The following is a 27,331-nucleotide window of genomic DNA, read 5'->3' as shown; positions in this document are numbered from 1 at the left end:
CCCTCAGGGCTCTTCCCTGAGCCAAGGCGGGCAGAGAGGGTCCCGGAAGCAGACTCTGGGGTCCCGCTGGGGTCGGGGGAGATGGGCCGTGCCCTGTTTGCTCTCATTTCCGGGGAGGACGTGGAAAGGGGCGGCCCTGTGCCTGGCCCTCACTGCATGGGTGTCACCCCCCCCCCAGGGACCCTGCAATGCAGCCCCACCACCTCCCCATGCGCCCACAGGCCCCTTCACCCCCTCGTACACGCAGGAAACACATCTTTCCTGCTGGGCACCTTGTAGGTGCTGAGTCCTTGGAAAGCACAGAGCTGGAGGCGGGGTGCAAGAGGAAACGTGCTCGGGCCTGGGCAGGGGACCGTGTACAGTGACTGGACTGTTAGACGTCAGAATCCACCACACTTGGGAGACAGGGAGGGGGCTAGTGGTGCACAGCTGGGCGGCACATGCCAGGAAGTGGGTCCAGAGCTGGCCCCAGGGACAGATGCCCCCACCTCCACCCGCTGTCAGCCGAGGGACAGGGACTGCAGAGACCCTGGCCCTGAGGTACAGGCAGGCAGGGCTCAGGGGACCAGGCCACAGGGCCTAAGAGGTCTCCATCACATCCCCTTGGCAGCCCTGTAGCCCCAGACAGACAGGCAGGGGGCCCCCGGGCTGGGACAGACTCAGGCCTAGGAGAGGTGAGGCCGCCGGCCCTCCCTCCCTCCTTCCTGGGCTTCTGGCACACTGACCTTTACCCCCCGGCAAAGATGGGGGACCTCCTTCAGGGTCTGTCTGCCCAGAGGGAGCTGACAGTGGAGCACCCCAACACACAGTGCCCTGAGATCCTCAACAGTGGTGTTGATGGTGCCAGCCCGCCATGTTCCCAGACCTTCCACCAGCTTCACACCCTCCCCCTCAGCCAGAGCAGAAGGTCAGGAGTTGCGGGCACCTAGGAAGGTGCTCACCGCTCAGAGGCCAGACTTCTGGGAGTTGCCAAGGAAGCCAAGACTGGCCTTAGAATCTTTGGAGGGGAGACACCGTGTCCACAGAACACGGACAAAGACAAGAGAACAGGAGACAAGAACATTCAGGGGCAGTAGCATGAAATATGGTCTCGGAAATCGAGTCCTGGGCTGGAAGGGACAGGGAGTCGAACGTGACCAGAGCTGGACACCAGGAAGCCGGAGAAGAGAAGGAAATCCGAGGAGCATCCCTAGTGCGCGGGCCCAGGAGCTTCCAGAGGACATGGAGAGGAATGGTGAGCACTGGGGGACCACACTAGGGTCCCAGGGCGGGAGGACCAGCCGCCGGCCGCGAGGACCCTGCAGGGAGCACCCTGGAAAGTCTCAGAGCACGGGAAGCAGACGCAAGCATGCCGCCATGCCCCAGGGAGAGGACCAGGGCTGCTGGGAGCCAGGACAACGTTGGGCCGCAGCTGCAGGGCAAGGCCTGGCCAGCTCCAGGGAAGGTTCTTTCCAGTCTGAAGTCTCCAACCAGCCAGGCTCAGGCACGTTGTCTAGACGCACCCCTTGCCCCAGGACTGGACTTTTGAGTTCAGGGTGCCAGCGTGGTGGGTGAGAGCCTCTACCTGGTTCACGGCCAGTGCCGCCTCGTGGTGGGAGGGGTGGGGAGCTCTCTCTTTATGAAGGGCACTGACCCCACCTGTGAGGGCTCTGTTTTCATGGCTTAAAGCCTCTGCCGAAGGCCCCACCTCCCAGCGTCACACCGAGGGTCAAAGTTCGACTTGTGAATCTGGGGACACATACGCTGAAGCCAGACCAATCTCAGCGGCCAGCCCTGGAGGATGGATGCTACCCCGTTGGGTTTTCCACAGCTTGGCCACATGGTTTAGGATACAGCAGAAGAATAAGAAGGAGCTGTGCGGGTTCACTTGGCCTGAAGCTGGAGAGGGCCCTGGTCCCCGTGGAGGGGTGCCCTGCTGTTCCCTCTCCCTCAGCTGAGGCCCTGTGCGGTGCAGACTGGACACAGACCTTCCAGCGTGGACAGCATCCTCCACTCCGCCCCGAAGCACGTCTGTGTCCTCTGAGCTTGGGAGGGAGTGTCGGGGGTGTCCAGGCCCCATACCCAGAGTCATGGGGGGAGGGGAGGACAGGGTGGTCCAAGCTGGCCACTCCCAGGAAGGGGAGGACAGGGGACACCGAGGAGCCCAGAGGCCAGCCTGTGGCACTGGAAGTGGCATGGATACGGGCCGAAACGTCTAGAAATGAGACAGCAGCAACTGGGGCCCAGAGGAGAGGGCCTGGCCTGCGGCTGGGTGGGGCTTGGTGGGAAGGAGCCCCCAAGGACAAGGACAGTGCAGCTGGGGACAAAGTCAGTGGCCACGGAGGGAGGCATGGAGCTGGCCAAGTGCAAGTTCTGCAGCCTGGCCCCGGATCCTCCAGGCAGCTCAGCTCCTTCCCGCGTGGATCCCCGCTCCTGAAACACTCTCCAGCACAGGTGGGGATGCCCGTGTGTCCCGTGACTGCTCACATGCAGTCCCAGTGACCCCCACTTCTATGGGGCCTCAGGCGGGAGAGTGGTTGCACTACCCCTGAACACACCCTGCGGCCACCAAGCCCACTCATGTCCTTTTCCGACCAGCGCGGGTCTTCCCAGCTCACCCTGACACTCCACGTCCACCCTCTTGGTCAGCCTACCCCTTTTGCGTGCCCATCCACCAGGCATGTGACGCTCGAGGGACAGGAGACAGGGTGATGGGGGAACAGTCCCCATGCAGGGGTGCAGGTGGACTCAAGTCCCCCACCAGGAGGATGGGTGAGGTTTTCAAACTGGTTCCAAAGTTTAAGGCAGGTGATCAGAAATGAGAGAAACCCCAGAACCAGGGGTTACTGGGAAAGTTTAAGTGTTCCTCCCTCATCTCAGACCCCACTCCCCACCCTCGGCAGCCATGTGAGCGTATTTAGTGTTTCTTTTATGAGCTAAGGGTGTCACCACATACATACACATTGTGAGTGTGTATGTTCCATTTACATTAATGACAGTATAGCGCATTTTGTTTCCTCTTTCTCTCTCATCTACTGAGCTCTGTCTTGTGACGTGCGCCGCGTGGCCGTGGGCTCTGTCTTGTGGCGTGCGCCCGGGCAGATGGCGTCTCACTGCTTGGGGCCTGTTTTTGTGTCTGGTGACTGCCCTGCCATCAGGACATCTTTCTGAGTATCCAGACCTGGGGTGACTGGCAGCCTCCGATGATGGTAACGGTGTCCCAGCACTGCCCTGTGGTCTCCCTGCCTCTTTCGGTTGAATCCGCACATTTCTCAGCCACATGCAGAAAGACCCGTGTGGTTAGTGCGGGGCAAAGTGACACGGCTTTGCCGGACTGATGTAGACGGCAGACCCTGGAGGGAGCTGCCTGGTCACCACCTTCTCACGGCAGCAAGCTGGGGAGGGAGCCTGGTCTGATGACTGAGGTGCAGGGGTGCGATAGGAGACGCAGCCGTGCCCGTGGCCTCACAGGGAAGGGGGCTGGAGGCCGTGTGGCTCTGAGAAGAGGCAGTTTGGGAACCGCAGTCCGGAGCCACAGCGGGGGCGATGAGGGGGGGTGGCTGACCTGGAAGAGAGCACAGCGCATAGGCAGGAGGGTCCCCAGCGTGGTCCCGGCCAGGAGCCCGGATGAGGTGGGCACAGGCCTCGCCTCCCTTTGGGGAGGGGCGCCTTCTCAGGGGTCGTCGGCCTGCCCCAGGATCACACCGAGGAGGAAGACAGTCCCTGGCCTTGTCCCTGGGCGGGGACAGTCCGAGCCTCATGGACCCCGCACAGGGCCTTCCTGGACGGCCAGCCGCAAGGCTGTGTGGTTTCTTAGCTGGGCACATCCCAGTAACTCTGGAACACTCCTGCACGCGGAGGGGGCCTGCCGTGACTCGCATTCCATGTCTAAAGGGCTTCCCCGGGTCGGGGCGGGGGGCGGCGATCACCCCAGGGCTCCTGCTCACTGCTCGGGAGGGCGGCGGCTGGAGCTCAGGGCGGAGAGCCAGGGTCGGGGGCAAGAGTTCTGGATGCCGCCGCTCAGGTGGTTCCCTGCCTGGTGCCCAGCTCAGGCTGGAAGCAGAACCCCCCACGGGGCTCCGCACCGCTAGAGGAGCAGCTGCTGCCCTGGGGAAGGCAGAGTCTCTCCCGGGGCTGGACCCACTCAGCCCGGGACCCTCTGCTGGCCAGGTGTTGCCCTGGCAGCCGCACGTGCAGCCCGTGTGCCCCCTCGGTGGACACGTTGCGTCCCCACCAGTGCCCGGCGACCCTGCCACCTGACCCAGGCTCTCTTCTCCCTGCAGGCTCTCTAACGTCCGTGTTCGTCAGGCTGCCCTGCGGTGGTGTCGGGGTAAGTGTTTCTTTAATGTGTAAATAACGTCCTGTTTGTTCTCGGGGTCCCGGTGGTCACAGAAACCGCTGCCCCGCTCTCCGAAGAACAGGTAATTGCTGCCAGGTGTTTTCCATAAACAGGATCCGTGGGGCGGGGCCGCCCCACCGCGCACACGTGTGGCTTCAAAGGCCCCGTGAGCCTGTGAGCGTTTTGATGGTGGGTCTGGGGCACCGTCCTCCGGGGAAGGCCGTCTGGCAGCGGGGCTGGCTTCAGGAAACGGGATCTGGTGTGCGGCCCGTCTCATCCGACCCGCCCAGCCGCGCTCCCCCTGGTCTGGCTCAGCTCGCGAATCCCATCGCCGCACAGGAGTGTGTCGATCCCGATCACAGAGCCGAGCTCCAGCACGAAGCCCCCGCTGCTGCTCTGACTGCGGGCACCAGGTTTATGGGCCACGAGAGGCGGGCAGAGCCGCGCCCCCGGGGTCGAGCCCTTGAGCAGAGGTGCGTGGGTAGACACCGGAGAACCAGGGTCTGGGTTTAACCCAGGCTCTGCCTGCCCATGGTGAGGGTGCTGAACCCGTCTGGGCGCCCAGCTGCCCCCCAGCACAGCCAGAGTTTCTCCTTTATCCGGGGGTCTGCCCCCCACTGCCGGCCTCTGGATGAGGAAGGCCGCAGACAAGGAGAGCGTGCTGGGGTCGAGGGTCAGAGCAGCCCACTCCCGGCCAGTCTGCTGGCCGTGGAGCTCCCCAGCCCAGGAGCTGCTGCGGCTGGTCCTGGGCCCAGAGAGGCCAGAGGACCCAGTGGACGCAAAGGCGTCCCGGCTGGACCCACGCAAGCGGTCGAAGGTCCACGTAATGACAGATCGCACGGCGGAGCCCAGGTCTGGATTCTGTTATGGAAATGAAACAAAATTGTTTTCTTCCTGAGTCTTTACAAAAATTGCTGCTTTGAAAATTATCCCGTCAGAAAGAGAATAAACGGCATTTATTCATACCACCACCAGGCCCTCCTAGAGTTATTGTATTTTGTATTGTAAATAGGCTGCAATCTCTTAATTCGGGGCAAATTTTTGGCCAGACTTGAAAAGGTTTGGATCTGCACTGCCCCGCAGCCGCTCCGCACAAGGCAGGATTTATAATTTGCAAATGAAAGCGAAATGGGGCCTGGGGCCTGGGGCCTGGGGCCTTGAGCCAGGCGACCCCTCCCGGGTGTGAAGTCCAAGTCCCACCCCACCACAACGGGCTACGGCACCCACCTCTGCATCTGGGCACAGAAACGCTCAGGAGCACGGAGACCTGGAGAATCTTACCAAGAGGAGCCAGGTCGACAGGGGAGTCGTCAGTCAGAGTAATCAGGGGGATGTGTGAACTGTGTAGTGTCCAAAGGGACTGTTCATTCCCAACTGTTCGCTATAATTACTCCTAACAGGACTTCCCTGGTGGCTCAGATGGTAAAGAATCCACCTGCAATGCAGGAGACCCAGCTTCTATCTCTAGGTCGGGAAGATCCCCTGGCGGAGGGCATAGCAACCCGCTCCAGTATTCTTGCCTGGAGAATTCCGTGGACAGAGGAGCCTGGTGGGCTACAGTCCTTGGGGTCGCAGAGAGTCGGATGTGACTGAGCAACTGACACAAATAGACGGGCAGAGGGTCGAGGTGCCAGTCCCCTGCGAGGCTCAGCGGGGCCTCTTCGCCGCACTGCTGGTGCAGCCATAGCCCTCATGGGCCTCGGTGTCTCCTTCCAGACCCGAGGGCCAGCCCCCGGGGCGTCGGTGCGGCCACGGAGACCCCAGGGACCCAGGTGTGGTTGGGAAGGTGCGGGTCAGCTGTGGAGACAAGGAAGGAAAGATCGCTCAAGTGAACATCCAGGTTGTATAACAGAGGTTTTTCATGTTTTACATTTTTTCCCCCCAAACCAAGTTAACAGCAACTTCTGCTTTGCTCTCCTCCCGATTTTTGCATTTCCCTTCCAGCCCTGCCCTGGCTAGAGGGGGCAACCTCTCGCAGGCCCTGGAGGCCCGCAGCCCACCCAGAAGAGCCACCCCGAGTGTCCGTTTGAAACCTCCGTGTGAGGTCTCCCCAGCTGTCCTCCCGTCCACCTTTGCTGTGGGGAACTGTGGAGGAATCGGGCGGGGGGCCTGTTTTCCCTGCCTCCACCACTCTTGTGTGTGGCGGTCACCCCGAGCGGGGCCACCTCTGCAGTGTCGCACTCCCAGCACCCTCACTGGAGCCTCGTTCTTCTGGAACTCAGGGCTCCAAGCCCCTCATCCCAGTGGGTCCACGGGGAGCTGATGGCCAGCAGCTGGAGGACCGAGGCCCTGAGGCAGTGCAAATCACCGTCAGTTTCTCAGGCGGCAGTGGCAGCCTGGGGTCTTGCAGTGGGGCTGGAGGTCTGTCTTACCCTGGACACAGTGTTACAGGAGCTTCTGGATCCTAGAAAGGAGAACAGAGCACAAAGACCCTTCACTGAACATGGAGGGTCGGTCCATTGTCCACACCCCCCCACCCCGGCTCTGGTTACTTAGCCAAAAGCCCAAGTTACTGCGTTTGGAGGAGAAAGAATCTGAGTAGTTTTTTGCCCAAACCACCCCTGGTCCTCAGGGGTGCAGCCTCTCGGAAGGCCGGCTCTCATGTCAATTTTCTTGAACCGATTCTTGAGCTGAAGTAACTGGTCCCCAATATTCTAGTTGAGGGGCTACGGCAATGAATAACAGCACACCATTATTTAGAACAGAAGCCTGTCTTTGAACGTTGAATATTAATGCCACGGAGACCGGGCTAAGTGCAGAGCGTTCTTCTGACATTTGGAAGCTATTTAAAGAACATAGCGGTTTGGTCATTGAAAAGAAGAGCCCGCACGGAATAACGCTCCTCAGGAAATAGCTCGAACCGCTCGTAAATGTATTTTAAATCATCTTGCTTTGAAGATGAAGCCTCAAGACTTCATTGAAAGAAACCCATCCATCCCACATAATGATCAGGGCCTGGGCGCCGACCCTGGCGGGGGCGGGGTGCCAGACCCTCACCTGCAGCTCAGCCCGTGTGTCTGGGCCCCAAGTGTTCGGGGCTTGGAAGGGGTTGCTGCAGGCAGCAGGTTCTCACAGGCCTGCAGACTCAGCTCCTAGTGAATGGGCTTGTCACTAAGGCTTTCCAGAGCCCTCTCTAGGCCTGGCTTTCCCCAGGAAGAGGATGGGAGTCCCAGGCGTGTGCGGCAAGGCACCAGCTACCCTGCCTGGGGTTACCTGGAGGGGGCCCTTGACCTGGGACCAGGGACTTCTTCATCGAAGCCCCTGATCCCCAGCCCCCAGGCTCCTCAAGTCACTGACTTCTTTCCCACCCATATTAGCTGGAATTTGAAATCTGTACATCTAAGGGGTAAATAAAAAACCATCACACAAACAAATTGCCCAACAGGTTTGTGCCACACATTTGTTTCTGTTGGATGGAGAACAGCTACCTGGCAGGTTTGCCATCCCAGGCTGAGTCCACCAGGGCTGTGTCCAGGAGACGGGTTCTCCTCCCCTATGCGCCCGTCCCTGTTAACTCCCGCCATGCATGCGGAGCTTCTCTGTAAATTCATCATGAAATAGCATCATCATTCGGAGAGGCCTCTAATTCTAACTCAGTGGTAAAAGAATCCACCTGCAAACAGGAGTTGCTTAATTGCTCAGTCGTGTCTGACTCTTTGCAACCTCACAGACTGTAGTCCACCAGGCTCCTCTGTCCGTGTGATTTCCCAGGCAAGGATACTGGAGTGGGTTGCCATTTCCTTCTCCAGGGGATCTTCCCAACCCAGGGATCAAACCCCAGTCTCCCACATTGCAGGCAGATTCTTGACCATCTGAGCCAGCAGCAAAGCAGGAGACACAGGTCTGATCCCTGGGTTGGGAAGATCCCCTGGAGAAGGAAATGGCAACCTGCTCTTCTTGCCTGGGAAATCCCATGGACAGAGGAGCCTGGCATGCTGCAATCCATAAGAGTCGGATTGAGCAACTGAACAGCAAACAGCTAATTCTAACCCTTCTTAACATTTGATTTTGCTGACTGTGAGTGTAACTCAGCTGCAGTTGCAATTTAAAAAAAGAGGTAGGGGGAGCTAGGTAACCTTGACATCATGACTCTCAGCGTGGAGTAACTTGGAGCCACTGAGAAAAGAAATGACGCCTCAGAAGGGTGAGAACGCAGGCGTGCTATTTTGGGTGCATTTACCGACCTTCTCCTGTTTAGTATTTTTTGGCTTGTCTTCAAAATAAAAAAAAAAAGTGAACTGCAATGTGAGCTGTGTTCTGTAATTAGTCAGGGAGAGACGAGACCCTCCGGTTTTAGAGGCAGAGCACAAGGGACCCGGCTGCCCGGGGGCGGGGGCGGTGTGCCCGACCGGGCACCGGGCTCACCGCGGGGCGCTGTCTCCACAGGTGGACAGTGACACCATATGGAACGAGGTGCACTCGTCGGGGGCCGCCCGCCTGGCCGTGGGCTGCGTGGTGGAGCTGGTCTTCAAGGTGGCCACAGGAGAGCTGAAGGTCAGTGAGGACTCGCAGGAGGGGCTCGGGGTGGGGGGAGAGTGCCCAGGGAGGGGCCCGCCGGCCGCCTATGCTCCCTGCTTCTGCAGGGCACCGGGCGGCTGCGAGGGGGGTGGGGCACCCAGGTCTGTCCCCGCCGTTGACCCGCAGGGGACCCTGCCCCTTGTGAGAACACGCACAGCCAGGCAGGGGTTCTCAGCAAGGCCAGTCTTGGAGCCCCGCCCTCTCACAGTGGCTGAAAGACCAGGAGAGCTTTTGTCCGTAGAAGTTGTGTCATCCGAGGCTGACTACTCATCCGAGATTGAAAAAGGAGTCTTTGCAAATATTTGTTAATTTAACAATGATAGTACATCTGGCTTCGTGGCTCAGCCAGGATCGTCACACCCGCTCCTGCATCCTTGGCTGGCGTACGCGGCCTTGGTTGAAGCGCACGAAGGCATTGCAGCCTGGCATGGTGCAGGGTGAGGGGGTGGGTTTTCCTCAGGGGACTGCGGGTCTGCGTCTCTGACGCTACACCCCAGTTCAGCGAGGGGAGCTGTCCTGAAGACGTGTTGCCGTGTAGACCCTGAAGCACACCAGCGGCCTCTGTCCTCCTGCTTTATGAGAGACCCCAGCGGCCCCGCACACCGAGTGCATCGTTTATCCTGACTTTGCACGGTGCACGGTTGTCTGCAGATGAGGGGCTCGACAGGTCATGGAGGGCTCCAGACCCTTCAGATGCCTCTTACTAGGCAGTGTGCACTGCAGCCCACACCCTGAGAACCGTGCCCGTCACCTCCCGTCGCATCAGGAGGGTCTCCTCCACGCCGGGAAGAGCTGGTTTTCCAAAGCTCTGATTTTCACTGGGAAGCTCAGATCCCCCCCTGACCACAGCCGTGTTCTCCCCAAGGTGACAGCCCCACCGGGCTGGTTACACAACCCCTATCTCTCTGCACGGGCGTTAAAGAGACGTCAAGGTTTAATGAGGTTGATCAGTTTCACTGCTCCCTCGGGGCACTGGCATGGAGCTGCCGTTCCACTGGGGACCTGTCTGCTGCCCCCACCACCGCGCCCGCCGCCGGTCAGCTCTCAGCTACACCGGAGCGGGCACAGAGCCGTGGGGTACTGAAGAGGCCTGGGGTGTGGGGTCCTGTCCAGGGACGGGGAGGTGGTTGGGCGGTGCTGAGCAGGGGCTCCCGCTAAGTGCACCCCCACCCCAGTCTCCACAGCAGGCTGGGCACACTTCCCACACCCAGCCAGCCTGGTCCATGGCCCTGGGGGCTCCGTTGCAGACCTTGACCACACAGCTTCCTGGGCTGGCGAGACCGGGCGTGCTGGTCTAAACTGTCTTTATTACAGCGGCTGCAGGATGGTTTGCAGATGGTCTTTTTAAAGCATAAGAGACTTCAGGGCCTGGAGGGGGCAGCCTGCAGCTCTTCTCCAGCCTGTAGACTTTCCTCACAGGCGATAGTGGTCCTTTTGCAATGCCCAGTCCCCGGGGAGCTGAGGCGCAGAGACAGCAGGGAAGTTGACATTATGGCCAAAGCAGGGCGCAGCCGAGCCCCATCAGGTTCATTTGCTCCAGCGTTCCCATCCAGTTACTTCCTGCTGGTTATAATCAGAGCGAGGCCACAGGGGCTCCTGCCCCCTCCTTCCCAGACTCCCCCACTCAGCAGCCCGCAGCCTGGCCAGCAGACTATTGCAGATGGAAAGTCAGGAGTGAGCTGACCTGTCGTCTCAGTGACCTGTGATAACAGCGGGCCTCTGACAGAAGGGACCTGGGTGTCTCCGAAGTGCTCGCAGGGAGCCCTGGGTCCCGCCCGCGTCTGTGCGCCTGGGGGCGGCTGGAAACTGTGCAGACTCTGCCTGTGATCTTTTTCTCACTGACCTGAAACCAGTCTTCTGTCCCTGTCTCTCCCCCCTGGTGTCGTGCCTAGAACGGCTTTGCTGTGGTCCGCCCTCCAGGACACCACGCAGAGGAGAGCACACCCATGTAAGTGGACACATGGTTGCTCACCGGCAGGGGACACACGACTGTCTCACACCCCTCCCGTGTGCTGGGCCAGCAGGATGTGCAGCTGGAGTTGGCTGTGACTGTGGAAAGACGCGGAGTGGGGCGGCGGGGGGCACAGAGGGGAGGCTGAGAGTGCAGAAGGGAGTCCAGAGGCGCCGTCTCCCTGTCAAGCCTGAGGGCAAGCCCAGGAAAGGGAATGTCAGCTGCCCCAGAAGGAGTTCAAGGGGTGCTTCCTTGTTCTAGACCTCGGGTCTGCTCATGTGTGGCCTTCCAGCCGACCTGCTCACAGTCTGGTACCGTGAGGTTCAAGTCTCCAGGCCATGACCACGGTGGTCAACTGTCCAGCCTGTGTTTTGGGTTGTGGAGCTGGCCGAGGTGGTGGAGGGTGGCATGTGGATTCAGCGCCCATCCTTGTCCAGGAGAAGCCCCCTGCGGGAGTCACAGGACTTGACCCCACAAGTTGTGCCCAAAGTGGACACAGGAAACCCTCAGCGAGTGCCGTATGGGGGCTTCTCCCGGGGCCTGAGACAGAAGACACAGTGTTGGGGTCATCAGGTGGAGGCGACGGGCGGGTCCTGGAAGGCTGAGCGCTGGCTTGTCGGTCGGTGATGCACACGCGTGCAGGCAGAGCCGCGGGGAGAAGCAGGAAGCACGCAGGCAGGGAGCCACCTCGACCCCGGTGGGGGTGTCGGGACCCAGCTGCAGGAAGGGCCGTTGCCCAGGAGGGCGCTGTCGTCACCCGTGTGCATCCCTCCCTGGCCCAGGACCATCTGCGAGACCCAGCAGTGGGTGCTGACCTGGGTGTCTTCTCTGAGGTCACCTTTCCAACCTGAGTCTGGCTTGTCAGATATTCTAGAGAGTGGGCCCAAGGGGACTCGGATGGAGCCTGGAGGAGTCTCCTCCCTGGAGGCTCTCTTGGGGGTCTCGGAGGCCAGTGAGGCAGGAGAGGCTCCATATGGGTGCTTGGTACCGCAGGCTTCCAGACAGCCGGCCTGCACCCCAAAAGCAAACCCACCCAGGCTTCTCAGCTTCTGTGGCAGTTCAGGTTTAGGAGATTTTCATTTTTATTAGACTCACTTTCTTAGCTTGTTTTTCCCATCCTCTGGAAGCCTCTCTAGAATCACTGTATACATCCTAGAACACGGAGGGATAAACGGGGAACAAGTAAAATCATAACTTCTGTGTTCCATGGGCCTTCGTGCCTCTTGGGAAGCTGGGCAGTGCATGTCCCAGGAGGTGTCCTGGGGCACAAAGCGAAATGGACTCTGTCGCCCAGAGAGCGCGGGTGGGCTGCATGCAGGGTCCGTGCATGTGTGTGCATGTGTGTGTGTCTCTGTGATCAGCGTCAGTTAAGGTGTCCAGATCGCTTCATCAGAAGCCATGGTTCACCAGACTTCTTAGACCCTTGGGATTCTCGAGTGTTCTTGTGCAAGCTGTGTACAAACTAATCAGAGCCCACGTTTTGTCTCCGTTTCTCCTGATGCTCCCCTGCAGGGGGTTTTGCTACTTCAACTCCGTGGCCATCGCTGCCAAGCTTCTCCAGCAAAGGCTGAGTGTGAGCAAGACCCTCGTGGTGGACTGGGTGAGTTGGGGGGGCCTGGGGCGCTGCCAGCTCATCCCTACCCCACTCCACACCCCCCATCAGACAGAGAGGAGGCAGGCTTTCCCACCTCCGCTGACAACTGGATTTTCGGACCTTCAGTTTCTGGAAACTCCCTCAAAGATGCAGAAAGTAAAAGCCCAAACCCTGGTAGGGCTGCCAGCTCCTACCAGCCCATCCTGTCAGTGACCGTGGTTCTGAAGTGTCTGGAGACAGGCTGTTGGTGGAGGGCAGCGGCCGGAGGGTGGTCTTGCCGAACCTTGTAGGAGGGTGGGGGGCAGGTGGGGCTCATGGGCCCTTGGCACCGATGGGGGCCCAGCCGTCCTGCCTCACTGCCACTCCGGCTTCTGTGAGGGACCCGGTTTTTACCGATTTAACCCCCTGTCTTGCTTTTGCACGCGACAGGCCACTTCTGACAGTGCCCTGCCTCTGAGGGTAAAGTCTATAAAAAAACGCCGTAGAATAACTGAATTTCAAAAGTAGGAGGTGGGTACTCAAGGTATTCACTTTATTATATAGTTTTTCAAGCCATAGATGGAGGGGGGGAGGGGAGAAAATTCCCTTTGGTTTTTATGATCCATTTCATAATTTTTTTAGTTAAAAAAGATCAGGTACCTCAGGCGGGATTATCCTTTATGCTGCAGAGTTCCTCCTGAGTTTAGGAAAAGTAAAACCGGAGCACAGCCCAAGACACCCCAAGCTCCAGGCGGTGGGCGCTGGTCAGAGGTCATTAGTTCTGGGGCTGCAGAGCGTGGGCTGCTGACCCTGGTCCTCACACACCTGGTGCCTGCTCTGTTCAGCCCAGGGAGCCCCTCATCAGCCCCCCGTGGGGAGCAGTCAGAGATGCTGGGGACGCGAAGCCCCTGAGAAGGCGGGCGCTTGCCGGCTGCCGTCCAGGGCTGCACGGGAAGCTCTGCTGTGGCCGCAGATGGTGGCGGGTGGCGCCTGCCCCACCCTCACCCCCAGGCCTCAGTGGAGTCTGGCTGGTCCCCCACTTCCAGCTGTCTTTCCACGTTTTCTCCAATGAGCTCAGACAGCATTCATGTGCGGGATTCTCAGCAGTTCCTGGGCTGAAAACCGTGGCTCGTCTGCAGCCCACAGCTCACGCACCGGCCACCAGCCACCCACTCGTGTGGCTTGTCACACCGCTTGGGGCCTGGCACCCCCGGTGTCCTGGGTCTGCCCGCATCTCTCAGCCCCTGACGGAGCCGGCCCTGAGCCCACGCTCCCAAGTGAGCAGCCGTGGGAGCTGCAGGCTGGCAGGAAGGGCATTTACCCCAGCAGGGACAGCGGTGCCAAGCTCCCCCCCTGCCCCCCGGGGTTGGGAACGACACTGCTCAAATGACCCTGCTTGGAAACGGCAGGCCCCGGGGCGCTGAGACACCCGGGAAACCCGCTGAGGGCCCCGAGCCAGGGGCTCATCCCTGCTGGTCGGGGGTGCCGGCCTCCCGGGGAGGGCGCCGGCACTGAGCCACCCCACCCCCACAGGATGTGCACCACGGGAACGGGACCCAGCAGGCCTTCTACAGCGACCCCCGCGTGCTCTACATCTCCCTGCACCGCTACGACGATGGCAACTTCTTCCCGGGCAGCGGCGCGCCCGACGAGGTGAGTGGGACTCCGTCCGCGGGCGCGGCCTGGGGGGCTGGCGGGAGGGCAGGTGCGGGCACGCCCACGAGCAGAGGGGGCCAGCGTGCCTGGGGTCGGCTGTCAGCCCGGATCCGTCGCGTGTGCCCACATGGGCTACGTATGGTCCACGTGCCCACACGGGCCGTATCTGATCCGAATGCAGACGACACCCTGGAGAGCCCTGGTTCTAACCTGGGCGGACCGAGGGCTGTCAGCCGGTGAGCGCGGGCACCCTCGCCCTCGGGAGAGGCTGCTGGACAGTCACCATGCATGTCCATGGCGGCCGCCCTCTCGCCAGTCGGGTGCCCCACGGTGGGCTCCCGAGTGACCCCCGAGACTTTAGCAAAGGTCCCTGCTCTGAGCGGCAAAGCCCGGCAGTGGGGAATCCCATCCAAGGAGATGGGCCCGCCCGCCTCGGGGTCTCGTTCTAGACGGGAAGTCAGGGCAGACAGCCAGCTCGCGGCGGTCCCTGCGGCCCTTCACGGGTGTGCCCCCGCCTTGGGTGCGGCGCGCGGCCCCCACACTCTGCATGCACGGGGGAACAGGGCTCTTGCCTCTGAAAGCCAGCGTGTCAGGGGCGGGCGGCGGGCGAGGGGCGCACCCCAAGGGGCCACCCAGGTCGTGGCACGCATTTCTCTCCTCCATGCAGGTGGGCACAGGCCCTGGCGTGGGCTTCAACGTCAACATGGCTTTCACTGGCGGCCTGGACCCCCCCATGGGAGACGCAGAGTACCTGGCAGCCTTTAGGTGAGGGTCCTGGCTTCCGCCCCATGGGGCACTTAGGGAGCAGTCGGGAACCCCCCGCAGGGCCCCAGCTCCTGTGGGCTTCACCATTCTCCTCTGACCTTCACCTTCCCTCGTGAGCCCACCCCCTTCCTCCCCGGGCACCGCGGGGACCGTCGTGCTGTCTCTGTGTTTTGGGGGACGAATCCCGAGGCTTCTCACAGTCTGCTCTTCAGGCCAGAGGTGGCATCCCCAAGACCATCTTCTCACCTTCCATCTGCAGGGTTCCTGTCTTGCGCGTCACATGGAAACCAGGACTCCATCTGGGGTCTCAATAGTAAGAAAGTGAGGAAGGCTGGGGGAAGGTGTCAGAAAGCGTGAGGTTAACAAGAATCGGGTGCTGCAGTCTGAAAAGGCTCCTAATCTCCTAATTCTTCTTTAAAAAACCTTTTGTGAGATAATGGGAAACAGAAGTAAGCATCCCTCCTCTACGGACATAAAAATCAGGAGTTGACTCCCCCATTCACCCCAGTTCCGTCGTGTTAGGCTGGGCCAGGGGAATCTGGTACAGGGCGATTCTGTGAAACCGTCTTTGCTTTTGTCATCGAGCCGTGACTTCTGCTTCGATCTGGGCCACACTGAAGGGATTCCCGGGGCTAGTAGCACTGGTTTCCTCCTCCTGTTTCAGTTGGAGCAAGTGGCTGGGGGTGGGGGTGGGGGATGGGGGGGCAGCCCCTGCCAAGTGTGTGTCCAGGGCCCCTCGGAAGGAGGAGGGTTTTGATCAGTGGCAAAGCCCAACAGACCTTTGTCTTTGTTTGAGACACGGCCTCTGCACCAGGCTTTGGAGCCCATCAAGTTCCCAGGGGACTTTCCTCCCTTCCTCCTGAGTGCGTGCTCTGGTTGTCCTGCATGCAGGCACGTGTGTGTGTGTGTGTGATGTGCTTGTATCTATGTGTGTGTGTGGCTGTGACCCACCTGTGTGTGTGTGCATGCGTGTGCACATGGCTATGTATGCGGAGGCGTGCATGGATGTGAGCACAACTGTGTCGCATCTGGCAGCTGAGATCCTAGCGAAGGCCAGGCCATCAGAGCTTGGCCGAGGACCCTCCCTGCCTCCTGCCCTGGGCTGGGCTTTGGATGAGGTGGCCGCAGGGGTCACACGACCCTCACAGCTTCTGCTCCCTCATCTGGTCCCCAGCCTCAAGGGCAGCTGTCTGGGTCTGGGGATGGAAAGGCCAGGCCCAAGGGTGCCTCCACCGACGTGAGGCCCCTTCGCCTGCCACCCAGTTCCCACAAATAACGGCTGAAGCAATGAGCTGCGCAGACAGTGAAAGTGGTCAGTGCAGACAGGACCCCATCGCCTCCTCAGAAGGCCCGTGGGGTCGTCCCCTGGACCACTCTCCTCCAGTCTCAGTGGTTTTAATACTGTTGTTTCCTTTTTCTTGCAATCGTGACATTGTCCATCCCCTTACTTAGGGGAGAAGGACTCCCCCAAACGGACACCACATCTGAAAACCGCTCACGTACACGGTTAAATGTCAGCTTCAGGAAATCAGAACCGGCCTTCACTGTGGAGGCCATCACCGCCCGCCCCGGGATGCCCTCCAGCCACCTGCATTTAGTCACGCCACACCCGGAGAACTGGCCCTCCTCAGGGGCTTCCCGGGGAATAAAGTGTCTGGACTTGGGGTGAGAGGCGTGGATACAGCCCAGTGACCTCTGATGCCTCAGGGGACCCGGCATGGCTGAACTCTGGTGGAGGCTGTCTTTAAACTACAGATTAAAGTGATAAAAATGGCAGTTCCCTCTTCTTTTGGACCAGGTTCCGACTGAACCGGCCTCCAGGGCTGTCGCGGGGTGCTGGGCACGCTGATGGGGTGGAAAAGCGGGCAGGAGGCGGGTCCTGGGGGTCTCCCCCTCCCTGCCCACCGGCATTACAACGGACCCCTCACCCCAAGTTGCTGTTGATGTCCCGTTTTAATCTCCTGCCAAGTGTGTACATGGTGATGCCCTATCAAGTGAACTTTTTAAAGCTCAAATAGCCTCTTTGAAAAGGAAAATTGTTTCAGGGTTTTTTTCTTTTATTGATTTTAATGTAAAATAGCACTTTGAAGTTTACAATTTATGGTTCCCTGGGCATCGATCGGAGGGGGGAAGGAGGGTCAGGAGCCGTTTCCCCTCCTCTGCCCGCTCCCCCAGGGCCCGGACGATGCTCGCCGCATGCCTTCCAGGCGGCACCTTCTTCGGAGACCCACGCCTGCCTCGTTGCATTTCAGGAGATCAAGCCTGAGATGAAGAAGAGATAAGAAAATTGCCCCTAATGAAAGCCAGAGGCAGCGGCACTTTCTCCTGGGCCTGGAGACTCTGGGAGAAAAGGGGACCTTAATTCAAACCAGCCAGGCCAGCAGCTTTGAAGTCTGCTGAGCAGCAGAGGCCTCGGGCCAGGAGGTGCTGGTGCACTTTTCTTAACCCCTCACTTCCCTGCCGCCTGGCAGCACGGGGCCTGGGGCCCGGGGCTGCTGCTGCCCTCAGAGCGCCGTGTGGGGGAGAGGCCGCGTTACAAAGGTGCTCAGGGATGGTGGAGCCGGACTGTCCTGGAGATGGTGGAGCCGGGACTGCTCTGCTTTCAGAGCCCAGTGTGGGTTTAAAGGCTGCGTTACAAAGGTGCTCAGGGATGGTGGAGCCGGGACTGCTGCTGCCCTCAGAGCGCCGTGTGGGGGTACAGGCCGCGTTACAAAGGTGCCCAGGAGTGGTGGAGCCGGGACTGCTGCTGCCCTCAGAGCGCCGTGTGGGGGTACAGGCCGCGTTACAAAGGTGCCCAGGGGTGGTGGAGCCGGGACTGCTCCTCCTCTCAGAGCGCTGTGTGGGGGTACAGGCCGCGTTACAAAGGTGCCCAGGAGTGGTGGAGCCGGGACTGCTGCTGCCCTCAGAGCGCCGTGTGGGGGTACAGGCCGTGTTGTAAGTTATCAGAGATGCTGGTGAAACTGCCTGTTTGCTAGTGGAAGCCTTCGTCTCTCTCTGAGTGAGGTCGGCCTCTATTCTGAGCAGCTGGGCAGGTTCATTTCATTTACCCAACCTTTGAAGCCCTGCAGGAAGGTTGAGGGGCTTTTGTTTCTTCCATGTTTTTCTTTTTTAAAAACGCTGGTTGGTTGTTGTTGAGCTAAACTATACATAAAACTTGACCCTCTGAAACACGTTTGAGAGTCCAGTTTGGGGCACTGGCTGTGTTCACAGTAGCGTGTCTGCTCCGGAGAGCCTGTCCCTGAGGGCCCAGCCCCTGGGGGCCGTGAACACACCTGCCTGGACCCCTCTAGCGGCCACTGTAGCTCTTCAGGGGCGTCCAGGTCTTCTCCTCGGCAGAGCGTTTATCCGAGGACATCCTTCTGCAGTGATCTTAAAGGAAAAGAGAAGTAAAACCTGGGAGTTGAGCGATGTGTTCAGCCCGTGGTCGCTGTGCCCCTGTACAGGTGGGGGTGCACACTGCTTGTCCTCATGGGCGGCAGGGTCCCCAGGTGAGGCGGGCCTGTGCTGATGGCACGCGCCCTCCTCCTGCCCTCAGGTGGGGGCTTCCTGGCCGAGCCGTGGTGTCGGGCCAGGGGACGCACCCACAGGCGCAGGCCGGGCGGTGTGACCCACCTGTCTGACCCCACGGCCGGTGGTGGAGCCTTCAAGCACAAGGGCCTCCTAGGGGCTGACGGGTGGGGCCTGGAGTGCAGGGGCGGGAAGGGGGCGAGAGTACATTGAGGTCTGGAGTGGTGAGGTGCCCGCCCGCTGCCCAGGAGCCTGCAGGGGGTTGGGGGGAGGGACGTCCTCACCTTGGCAGATGGAGGCTGGCGAGCAGAGAGCAAAGAGGCCAAGCCTCGGGGTCGCAGCTCCGGTTGGGGGGACAGGCAGAGCCTGTTGGGGGAGGGCGGCAGCTGGGGCGGCCTTCAGCGGCTTTCAGCCTGCCAAGGCCACGGCGTCACCGCTGCGGGACCCAGCCAGGACAGTCACGTTCCCGTCATCACTGTCTTCCTTCCCATCCCGACTCTCAGCAGAGCTCGGGTACTTGATGAGCAGGTGCTGGGCCCCTGGCCTGCAGTCCTGGTGGAGGGGGCGAGGTCTCAAGAGGATGTGGGCTCCCAGGGCAGGGGGCTCAGAGGCCGGGCCCCCCAGGGCTGGTGTACAGAAATTCCAGATCCCAGAGGGCACATACCTCCCTTTGCAGAACATAAATGAAAGGAAGTTTTCGGTGATCAAAACGCCGTCTCTGAAATCGTGCTGTTGGGCTCCCAGCAACAACCTCTTGTAAAACCGGGTCTGGGTTCAGCATCCACAGTCAGCGTCCTCTGCCCGGCACCTCCAGCCAGTGAGCGCTCTCCTGGCTGGAGACGTGAACTGTGAAACCAGTCCAAAACAGCAGTGAGTGTGAACAAGGAAGCCTGCGGGGCGAAGGCTGCGGGGGCCACGTGGGAGGGGTGTTTAGGGCCAGCTTGCGTGGACAGTGCTTCCAGGGCATTCGGAGGGGCAGCAGGGAGCCAGGGGCAGCGTAGCAGCCAGAAACCTGGTTCCAGCCAAGGCCCTGGCACCGGTGGGCACAGCCCCCGAACACAGCACCGCGGCCCGTTGACCGCCAGTCTGGTGGATTTGTGCGGGCCCCAGTTGGGTGGTGTATTGAGAAGTCATTTATCTTTTAGAAGTTGGAGCCAGCTGTTAAATCAGCTCGTGCATTTAGATCTCACTGTGGGCTGGGAGTTAGCATGTTGGCATACCCCAGAGTCTGGCCATGCGAGGTTACGGTGTGGCTGATAAGACATGGTTCTGGGAGCTGCAGGGGCCCCGTAGCACCCCCGGGCGCTGCCACCTTCACGGAGCGGCCAGGCTGGCCCGAGCAGGAACTGGCCCATCAGCGACGTCCACCCTGTCATCCGGCCTGCCAAGCCCGCCCCTCCCCTGGCGCCCGGCCTGGCTTTCCCCTGTGGAAACCTGGCTGCAGGTGTGGACTGGCCAGCGAGCAAAGGATGGAGGTGTGGGGCAGAGCGTGTGTCCAGAGCGAAGGCTCCGGGCCGGGAGCTCAGCTGTGCGGGTGGTTTGTGGGGCTCAAGGCCCCGGGATCTCCGCGGCTCGTCCCTGTAGCCCTCTTCCCCCCCACCCCGCCCCGCTTTCCCACATCCAGAGCTGCATCTGGCCACCTCCTCTCTCAGGGTCTCCTCCCTGAAAGCTGCCCTGAGCGGCTCCTGGCCCTCCGTGCTGTCCTCGGTTGTCCTGCCGAAGGTCGCCAAAGACCCCCTAGACCCACTCACCTTAGAGCAGCGGTTTGAGGGAAGGCCTTTAGCAGATATTTAGATCTTGTTATTCTGAGACTAAACTGCTCATTAAAACTTCATCCTAGAAATAAAACGTCAGGCAGTTTCCCGTTTTCTTTGTAGCACCTGTTAAGTGGTCATGGGCTGGCAGCTTGCTTCTGGCACAAGGGTCCCGGGTGGGGTGATCCTGGGAGGTCCAGAAGGCAGACTGGCAGACGGTCAGTAGTGACGCGTCCAGCCCTCTGCTACTCAGGAGGAAGCCGAGTCCTGTCAAGGAGAGGCGACGTTTCTCGGGGCTCAGTGTGTGTTGCACACCCACCCAGCACACGCCCGGCACACAGCACCATTTCAGATCTTCCTCCTGTAAAAAGCGTTCGGGATTACAGCGTCGATCGTCCCAGTCAGGAAGAGGAAAGGAGGGTGTGCACACGGACTTCCGCTCTCCCAGGTGCTCAGACTCCCACCTGGACGGTGAGCCAGCCCCCTCCCCAAACCCTGCAGACGTGCATGTACACACCACACACCCACACGCCAACACGTGGGATCAGCCATGCTTTACAACTTGTTATGATTGGCTTTGGGGCGAAGCCACACACCCAGCACAGACGCCAGGGACCCTCTCAGTGTTCACCTCCTTTAATGATGGTTTTCACAGGGCTGTTTTTTTTAATTTTGTGGGGGGATTAGAAATGAAATCGCTCCGCGATACTTCAAAGCGGAGCAGCAGAGCGCCCACATGCACTTGCTTCAAAACGGCTGCCGGAGCTCTCTGAATGAGCCAGCATCTGCTTGAAACGTCTGTGGTTTTCACTGAAACATCGTGCCGGCTTTAAAATCACTACCAAGATTGCGACCAAAGCCAGTCTCCCACCCAAAGACAAAGTTTATGTGACAAGAACTTCATTAAAAATAATTAAAAACCAGCCTCGCTGGAATGATGAGGGCTCGTGAAGAGGGGCCTGCCAGGTCCTCGCAGGGTGGAACGGTGGCCTGTGCCTTTAGGGGGACAGACACAGCTGCCGGGCGTGGAGGGAGAGCAGACGGCTCTTCCTGGATCCCGAGGTGGGCCCCCCCATCCTACCAGCCTGGAGCAGGAATTTCCACGCGAGCCCCAAGGGCCTGCTCTGATGCCTGTGCTGTGTTTAGAAGACAGCGCTTGCAGACTTCCCTGGCATCCAGCAGTTAAGGCTCTGCGCTTCCAGTGCTTGAGACACAGGTCTGACCCCTCATCGGGGAACTAAGATCCCACATGCCATGTGGCGCAGCCAGAAAAAGAGACCACGCTCTCTACGTCGCATCTCCAGTTCCTGTGAGCTCTCGTCCCACTGGTGCAGAGAAGCGTTCAGAGCTGGGGCTGGTGTCGTGTGTGGAGCAACTTTAGCAGAGTCGGAATGGCAGGAGTTGGGCAGGGCTGGCAGACAGCAGCCCAGGGGCCAAGTCCCACCTTGTGTTTTTTAAGTCAGATGTCCCGAAGACGGAAGTGTCTGCTCCCTGGCCCTCAGCAGGAACGCTGTCAGCCCCTGGTCTGATCCACATGCAGTGTTGCTGGGACCTGAGGGGTGGCCCCCAAGGCCCAGAGCCCGGGTCCTTGGGAGCGCTTCCGTCAGCTCTGCAGAGGCGTTGGGGGAAGCTGAACAGGGCACAGCCTCAGAGCAAAGAACAGAAGCGGCGGGATGCCGAAGGCCCACCCGGCCTGTGACTCCCTGGCTCCAGAAGGGGGTTTCCTGGTGGGCGAAGTGCCAGGGGTGAAGTCGGCGAGTCTCGGTGGTGGACGCTCTCAGCACCTGGCCCGCCGCAGGTGGACGTTCCCGGGGAAGCCCCCTGGGCCGTGTGTGGTCGCAGGCGTCCAGCTGGGCCTCCTGGCTCCTCACTGCGAATCCTACGGAGCAGGGGCCGGGTCTTCACCTGTGTGTGGCTCTCCGGGGTTCTCGGCCCTCCCCCACCTGAAATCAGAGGGACCTCTCAACAGGACTGCAACCCAGGATCATTCCTAGATGAGAGGTGTTTAATACTGAGCATTCTGTTTCTTATGGATATGAGTTTGGGTAAACTCCAGGACTTGGTGATGGACAGGGAGGCCTGGCGTGCTGCAGTCCATGGGGTCACAAAGAGTTGGACACGACTGAGTGACTGAACTGAACTGAATGGAACTGATTCTGTTTCTTTGGCCAAAGTTGTCATCTTCCAGAGTTGACTTTGCTGTCATAAACGGTGATTTCATATCATCCTGATGACAGCCTGTGGGATTTCAGGGGGTGCCCTGTGGCCATGGTCCTCTGTGGGGCCTGCCCCGTGCCCATGGTCCTCTGTGGGACCCGCCCCGTGGCCATGGTCCTCTGTGGGACCCGCCCCGTGGCCATGGTCCTCTCTGGGGCTCGGCCTGTGAGGGGCGGGGACCATTGGTCATGCCCAGCACACTAAGCCCCTCCCACACAATCTTCTGAAGACCTGGTTGGGGGCGGGGATATGTCTCAGAGGTGAGGAGCCGGGCAGGAGGGAGACAGAAAGTCAGGGGGCATTTCCAGGCCCATGAGGCTGGCTCCAGGTCAGACGCTGGACTGGACAGGAGTCTTCCCTGTCTCAGCATGAAGCAAGATTTCCAGGCCGAGCCGTACACTCAGGCTGCAAGCTCCTGAGTCAGTTGTGTTAACAAGAGCTTCCCCCCACTTTTCTAGCCTTGTTTCCCGAATGTAACTTAGCCCCTGACCTCCTCAATGTCTGTTTATACTTCTAACCAGTCGGTTTTCTTAAACTGAAGCATCGGTTTTCCCTTTAGGGATCCTAAGTGTTGGATTTGTTTATAATTAACCTTACATGTCCCTCCTGCATCCCAGCAGCAGGTCATTTGGTCCGAAGCAGCTGACAGCATGGACTCAGGGGCTGGGGTCATGGAAGGCCAGGGCGTGGGCTCTGGGGCGCCCCCACCCGCTTGGCCGCCCGGCCCCGGGGCCCCGGCAGCCAGCGACAGGGGCTGCCCTGGGCTGACGCAGCGTCTACCCCCCCCACCCTGTGCAGGACCGTGGTCATGCCGATCGCCAGCGAGTTCGCCCCAGACGTGGTGCTCGTATCCTCGGGTTTCGACGCCGTGGAGGGCCACCCCACACCCCTCGGAGGCTACAACCTCTCCGCCAAGTGTGAGTCGGGTCTGCGGGCGGCCAGCTGTCAGACGGGCGGTGCGCGCGCCAGGCATCCCCTCCAGTGGCTGTGGAAGGAGACAGCCCCAAAACCCCAAAGATGTCCTCACACCTTACCGAAACCACAACGCCGGCTCCCCAGAGAGCACGAGGCCGCAGGCTGCAGGGGCTCCCGGCCCAGAGGCCCAGCAAGCCTGTGGCCTGCCCACTGCTGCTGTCAGCTGGGGCCGGGTCCCACTCCTCCTGAGGGCTGTCGTCCCACGTGGGGCCTGGGGGGTGCCGGCCCTAAACTCTGTGAAGACAGAAAGAGCTGAGAGCAGGCTCCCTCCAGTCAGGAGAGGAGAGACTTGTGTGTCCTCTCCATCTCTAGCAAATCATGCAGGTGATAACTCACCCCACCCCACCCCAGTGCCAGCCACAGAGCGGCCTGGACGCCCCCACCCTGACCAGCGACTTGGGGGTTGCAATGGTCGGGATGCCTGGGGTTCCCCAGGGCGGGCACTAGTCAAGGGAGCCTGTCCCCCCCCCCCACATGGGGAGAGCATGGTGCAGCAAAGAGGAAACCCCGCAACAGAGGACAGCCTCGCAGAGTCCACCTGCCCGGTCCGGGGCCCGAGGGGCTGAGACCGGGACAGACAGAGGGCACACGTGTCCTCCATGCCCAGCGCAGGGGGCCCACGCCCTGAGTGCTTCCTGGGGTCCTTGCAGTCCCCTCCGAGCCAGCGTCACTGTTGCCATCGGAGACAAAACCAAGGCTGGGGAACCCCAGGGCCTCACCAGCGCCCACAGCTGCCCGGAGGCAGAGTCCAGCCTCGGGCCCGCTCTGCCGAGCGCCGGCCTGTGCGGATAGACGGGGTCAGGCGGCCTGGCTCCCCGAGGAGGGTCGTTCTCGTTCCCCGTGGGGAGGGTGTTGGGCTGCAGTGCACGGACCACAGCTGCTGATGAAAGCCAGATGTGGACGCGGGAGGGCCCTGGAGGGGCGCACGCGGTGGTGACACATGCGTGAGTGTGTTGGCACACCTGTGCCCGGCACTTCGGCCGACCGGAACGCCCTGGGCTCTGGGATGGACGTGGCCGGGCCCCGGCAGCCACCCTGTCCGCCGCCCTCCTGCCTCCCTGTTTCTGTGGTTCGGCAGGCGAGATGGGGGCTCCCCCGGGGCTCCTATCTGCCCCCGAACGAGATGATTTGCAGCATTATAAAATCAAAGCCCCGAAACCGTAATTCCTACTCCCACGGAGATCAAAAAGAATCCCAAGCCGAAATCCTCCAATGAATTTATCACAAGCCAACCTGGCTTCCATTAGGTGTCTCACTCGGAGTGCCAGCCCCGGGGCCTCGGTAAGGCAATGCGATGTGCCCCCGGGCAGTTTGATCCACTGCCAGGCGTCGGCGCTGCGGCCTGGCCTCACCCGCCACTTGCCTCTCCCGTGTCCTTCGCAGGTTTTGGGTACCTGACGAAGCAGCTGATGGGCCTGGCCGGCGGCCGGGTCGTCCTAGCACTGGAGGGGGGCCACGATCTCACAGCCATCTGCGACGCCTCGGAAGCCTGCGTCTCTGCCCTGCTGGGGAATGAGGTAGGAGGGCTGGGGGCTCAGGGGCCGGGCCGCGGGCTGCCCTGCCCTGCCCTACCCCGCTGTCCCGTGCATCTGCCACTCGCACCCGGGAGGAAGCTTGCCCACCCGACAGGACTGTCTGGTTGTGGCCGGAAGCGGGAGGGCAAAGGGACAGTCATAAGCCATGTTATAACTGGGTTGTGGTCCACAGTTATAAGCACACGGCTCAGGATCCGTCTTTTAAAGGCACTCGCCTTGATGTGGGGCCCGCAGGGGAATGCGTTTACCTGGTTTCCTCCTCGCAGATGGTCGGTTCTCTGGGACGTCCTGAAGCAGGTCCTGGGGGAGGTGTCACTGCGCCATCTCAGGGGCATGGGCCCGGGTCCCTGTGGCTCCCCCGCTGCTCTGACCCTTGGGAGATGCCCAGGACTGGCTTCAGCACCCTGGCCTGACAGCGGGGCTCAGCGGGTCTGGACTGAGACAGGGAACTTTGCAGGGTTCCATGAAGGGAGGCCTGCTGGGAGGCAGCTTCCCAGGCTAAAATGCCATCGGGCCAGGACACTCACGCCCACTGGCGCTCCTGGTGGACAGAGCCACCCGGCTGCTGCGGGGGGAGGATGGGGGTGGGGATACTGCCTGGGTTGGTTCTGAGAATCTGAAGTTCGTGACAGAAACCTGCTCTGGCTTCCACCATGGATTTCGGAACCATGCTCTTCCTGAAGCCTTAAATCCATCCACGGCCTGGGACGCGAGGCCTTGTCCCAGCCTCCTGACCCCATCAGGGGAGCGTGGGTGGTTACCACACCCACCACACGGCTTTCTCTGGCTGCTTTTCCACGGCGTCACCATGAGGAGCCAAGGAAAGAGCCGCTGGTGTTTGGGCAAGTGGCCCAGGTCGCCAGCCGGCCCACAGCGGGGAAAGGCCCAGGGTCCACATTCCCCAGACACAGAGGGCCTCGTGGGGGCCTTGTGGAGGTGCAGGCCCACCCGGGGCCACCTGGAGGCTGCTGCCCTCCGCAGGGCCCATCAGATGAAATAGGGCTTCTCCACGTCCTCAGAGTGCGCAGACCCTCTCTCAGTAGGGTCAGGGTTACCTGGTGCCCCGTGGGGGTGCCTGAGCCCCGCCCCTGGGCAGGTGTGTCCTTCCTGAAGTAGCAGCACCCAGCGGCTGCACCCAGGGGCTCACGGGGGGGGATCCGAGAACTCCGGCAGGGAGAGCAAGAGGCAGAGTCGCAGGGCGGCTCCCTGTGAGGCACGGCCTGTGCGGCCACCTTCCCGTGGTGCTCCCATGGCCGGGCTCGTGCTCCCTGGCCCGGGCTCGTGCTCCCATGGCCGGGCTCGTGCTCCCTGGCCCGGGCTCGTGCTCCCTGACCCAGGGTTGTGCTCCCTGACCCGGGCTCGTGCTCCCTGGCCCAGGGTTGTGCTCCCTGGCCCGGGCTTGTGCTCCCTGACCCAGGGTTGTGCTCCCTGACGTGGGCTCGTGCTCCCTGGCCTGGGCTCGTGCTCCCTGACCCAGGGTTGTGCTCCCTGACCCGGGCTCGTGCTCCCTGGCCCAGGGTTGTGCTCCCTGGCCCGGGCTTGTGCTCCCTGACCCAGGGTTGTGCTCCCTGACGTGGGCTCGTGCTCCCTGGCCCGAGCTCGTGCTCCCTGGCTCAGGGTTGTGCTCCCTGACTGGGCTCGTGGCCTCCCTGACCGAGGGTTGTGCTCCCTTGGCCCGGTCGTGCTCCCTGGGCCCAGGGTGTGCTCCCTGAACCTCGGCTCGTGCTCCCTTGGCCCAGGGTTGTGCTCCCTTGGACCGGGCTCGGCTCCCTGGCCCAGGTTGTGCTCCCTGGCCCGGGCTTGTGTGCTCCCTGACCCAGGGTTTGCCCCCTTTGCCGGGCTCTGCTCCTGGAACCCAGGGTTTGCTCCCTGGCCGAGCTCGTGCTCCCGACCCAGGGTTTTGCTCCCTGACGTGGGCTCGTGCTCCCTGGCCGAGGCTTCAGTGCCCCTTGGCTCCAGGGTGTGCTCCCTGACCCGGGCTCGTGCTCCCTGCCCAGGGTTGTGCTCCCTGACCTGGGCTCGTGCTCCCTGACCCAGGGTTGTGCTCCCTGACCCGGGCTCGTGCTCCCTGGCCCAGGGTTGTGCTCCCTGGCCCGGGCTTGTGCTCCCTGACCCAGGGTTGTGCTCCCTGGCCCGGGCTCGTGCTCCCTGACCCAGGGTTGTGCTCCCTGGCCCGAGCTCGTGCTCCCTGACCCAGGGTTGTGCTCCCTGACGTGGGCTCGTGCTCCCTGGCCCGAGCTCGTGCTCCCTGGCTCAGGGTTGTGCTCCCTGACCCGGGCTCGTGCTCCCTGGCCCAGGGTTGTGCTCCCTGAACGGGCTCGTGCTCCCTGGCCCAGGGTTGTGCTCCCTGGCCCGGGCTTGTGCTCCCTGACCCAGGGTTGTGCTCCCTGACGTGGGCTCGTGCTCCCTGGCCCGAGCTCGTGCTCCCTGGCTCAGGGTTGTGCTCCCTGACCTGGGCTCGTGCTCCCTGACCCAGGGTTGTGCTCCCTGGCCCGGGCTCGTGCTCCCTGGCCCAGGGTTGTGCTCCCTGACCCGGGCTCGTGCTCCCTGGCCCAGGGTTGT

At 61.2% G+C, this 27,331-nt stretch overlaps 1 protein-coding gene across 1 annotated transcript in view; it reads left to right on the top strand.

The window, feature by feature from the left end:
- Nucleotides 1-27,331, top strand: part of HDAC4 (histone deacetylase 4) — a 179,001-nt gene that overhangs the window by 128,461 nt on the left and 23,209 nt on the right. Inside the window, exons 16-23 of the mRNA XM_043462161.1 lie at nucleotides 4,263-4,309; nucleotides 8,705-8,812; nucleotides 10,729-10,784; nucleotides 12,300-12,387; nucleotides 13,894-14,013; nucleotides 14,684-14,781; nucleotides 23,058-23,176; nucleotides 24,618-24,751. Coding sequence (XP_043318096.1) covers nucleotides 4,263-4,309; nucleotides 8,705-8,812; nucleotides 10,729-10,784; nucleotides 12,300-12,387; nucleotides 13,894-14,013; nucleotides 14,684-14,781; nucleotides 23,058-23,176; nucleotides 24,618-24,751 — 770 coding nt within the window. The remainder of the gene's footprint in view (nucleotides 1-4,262; nucleotides 4,310-8,704; nucleotides 8,813-10,728; nucleotides 10,785-12,299; nucleotides 12,388-13,893; nucleotides 14,014-14,683; nucleotides 14,782-23,057; nucleotides 23,177-24,617; nucleotides 24,752-27,331) is intronic.

The sequence above is a fragment of the Cervus canadensis genome, chromosome 2, assembly GCF_019320065.1.
Source record: "Cervus canadensis isolate Bull #8, Minnesota chromosome 2, ASM1932006v1, whole genome shotgun sequence".
NCBI lineage: Eukaryota > Metazoa > Chordata > Mammalia > Artiodactyla > Cervidae > Cervus > Cervus canadensis.
This window is presented reverse-complemented; position numbering and strand designations above follow the sequence as displayed.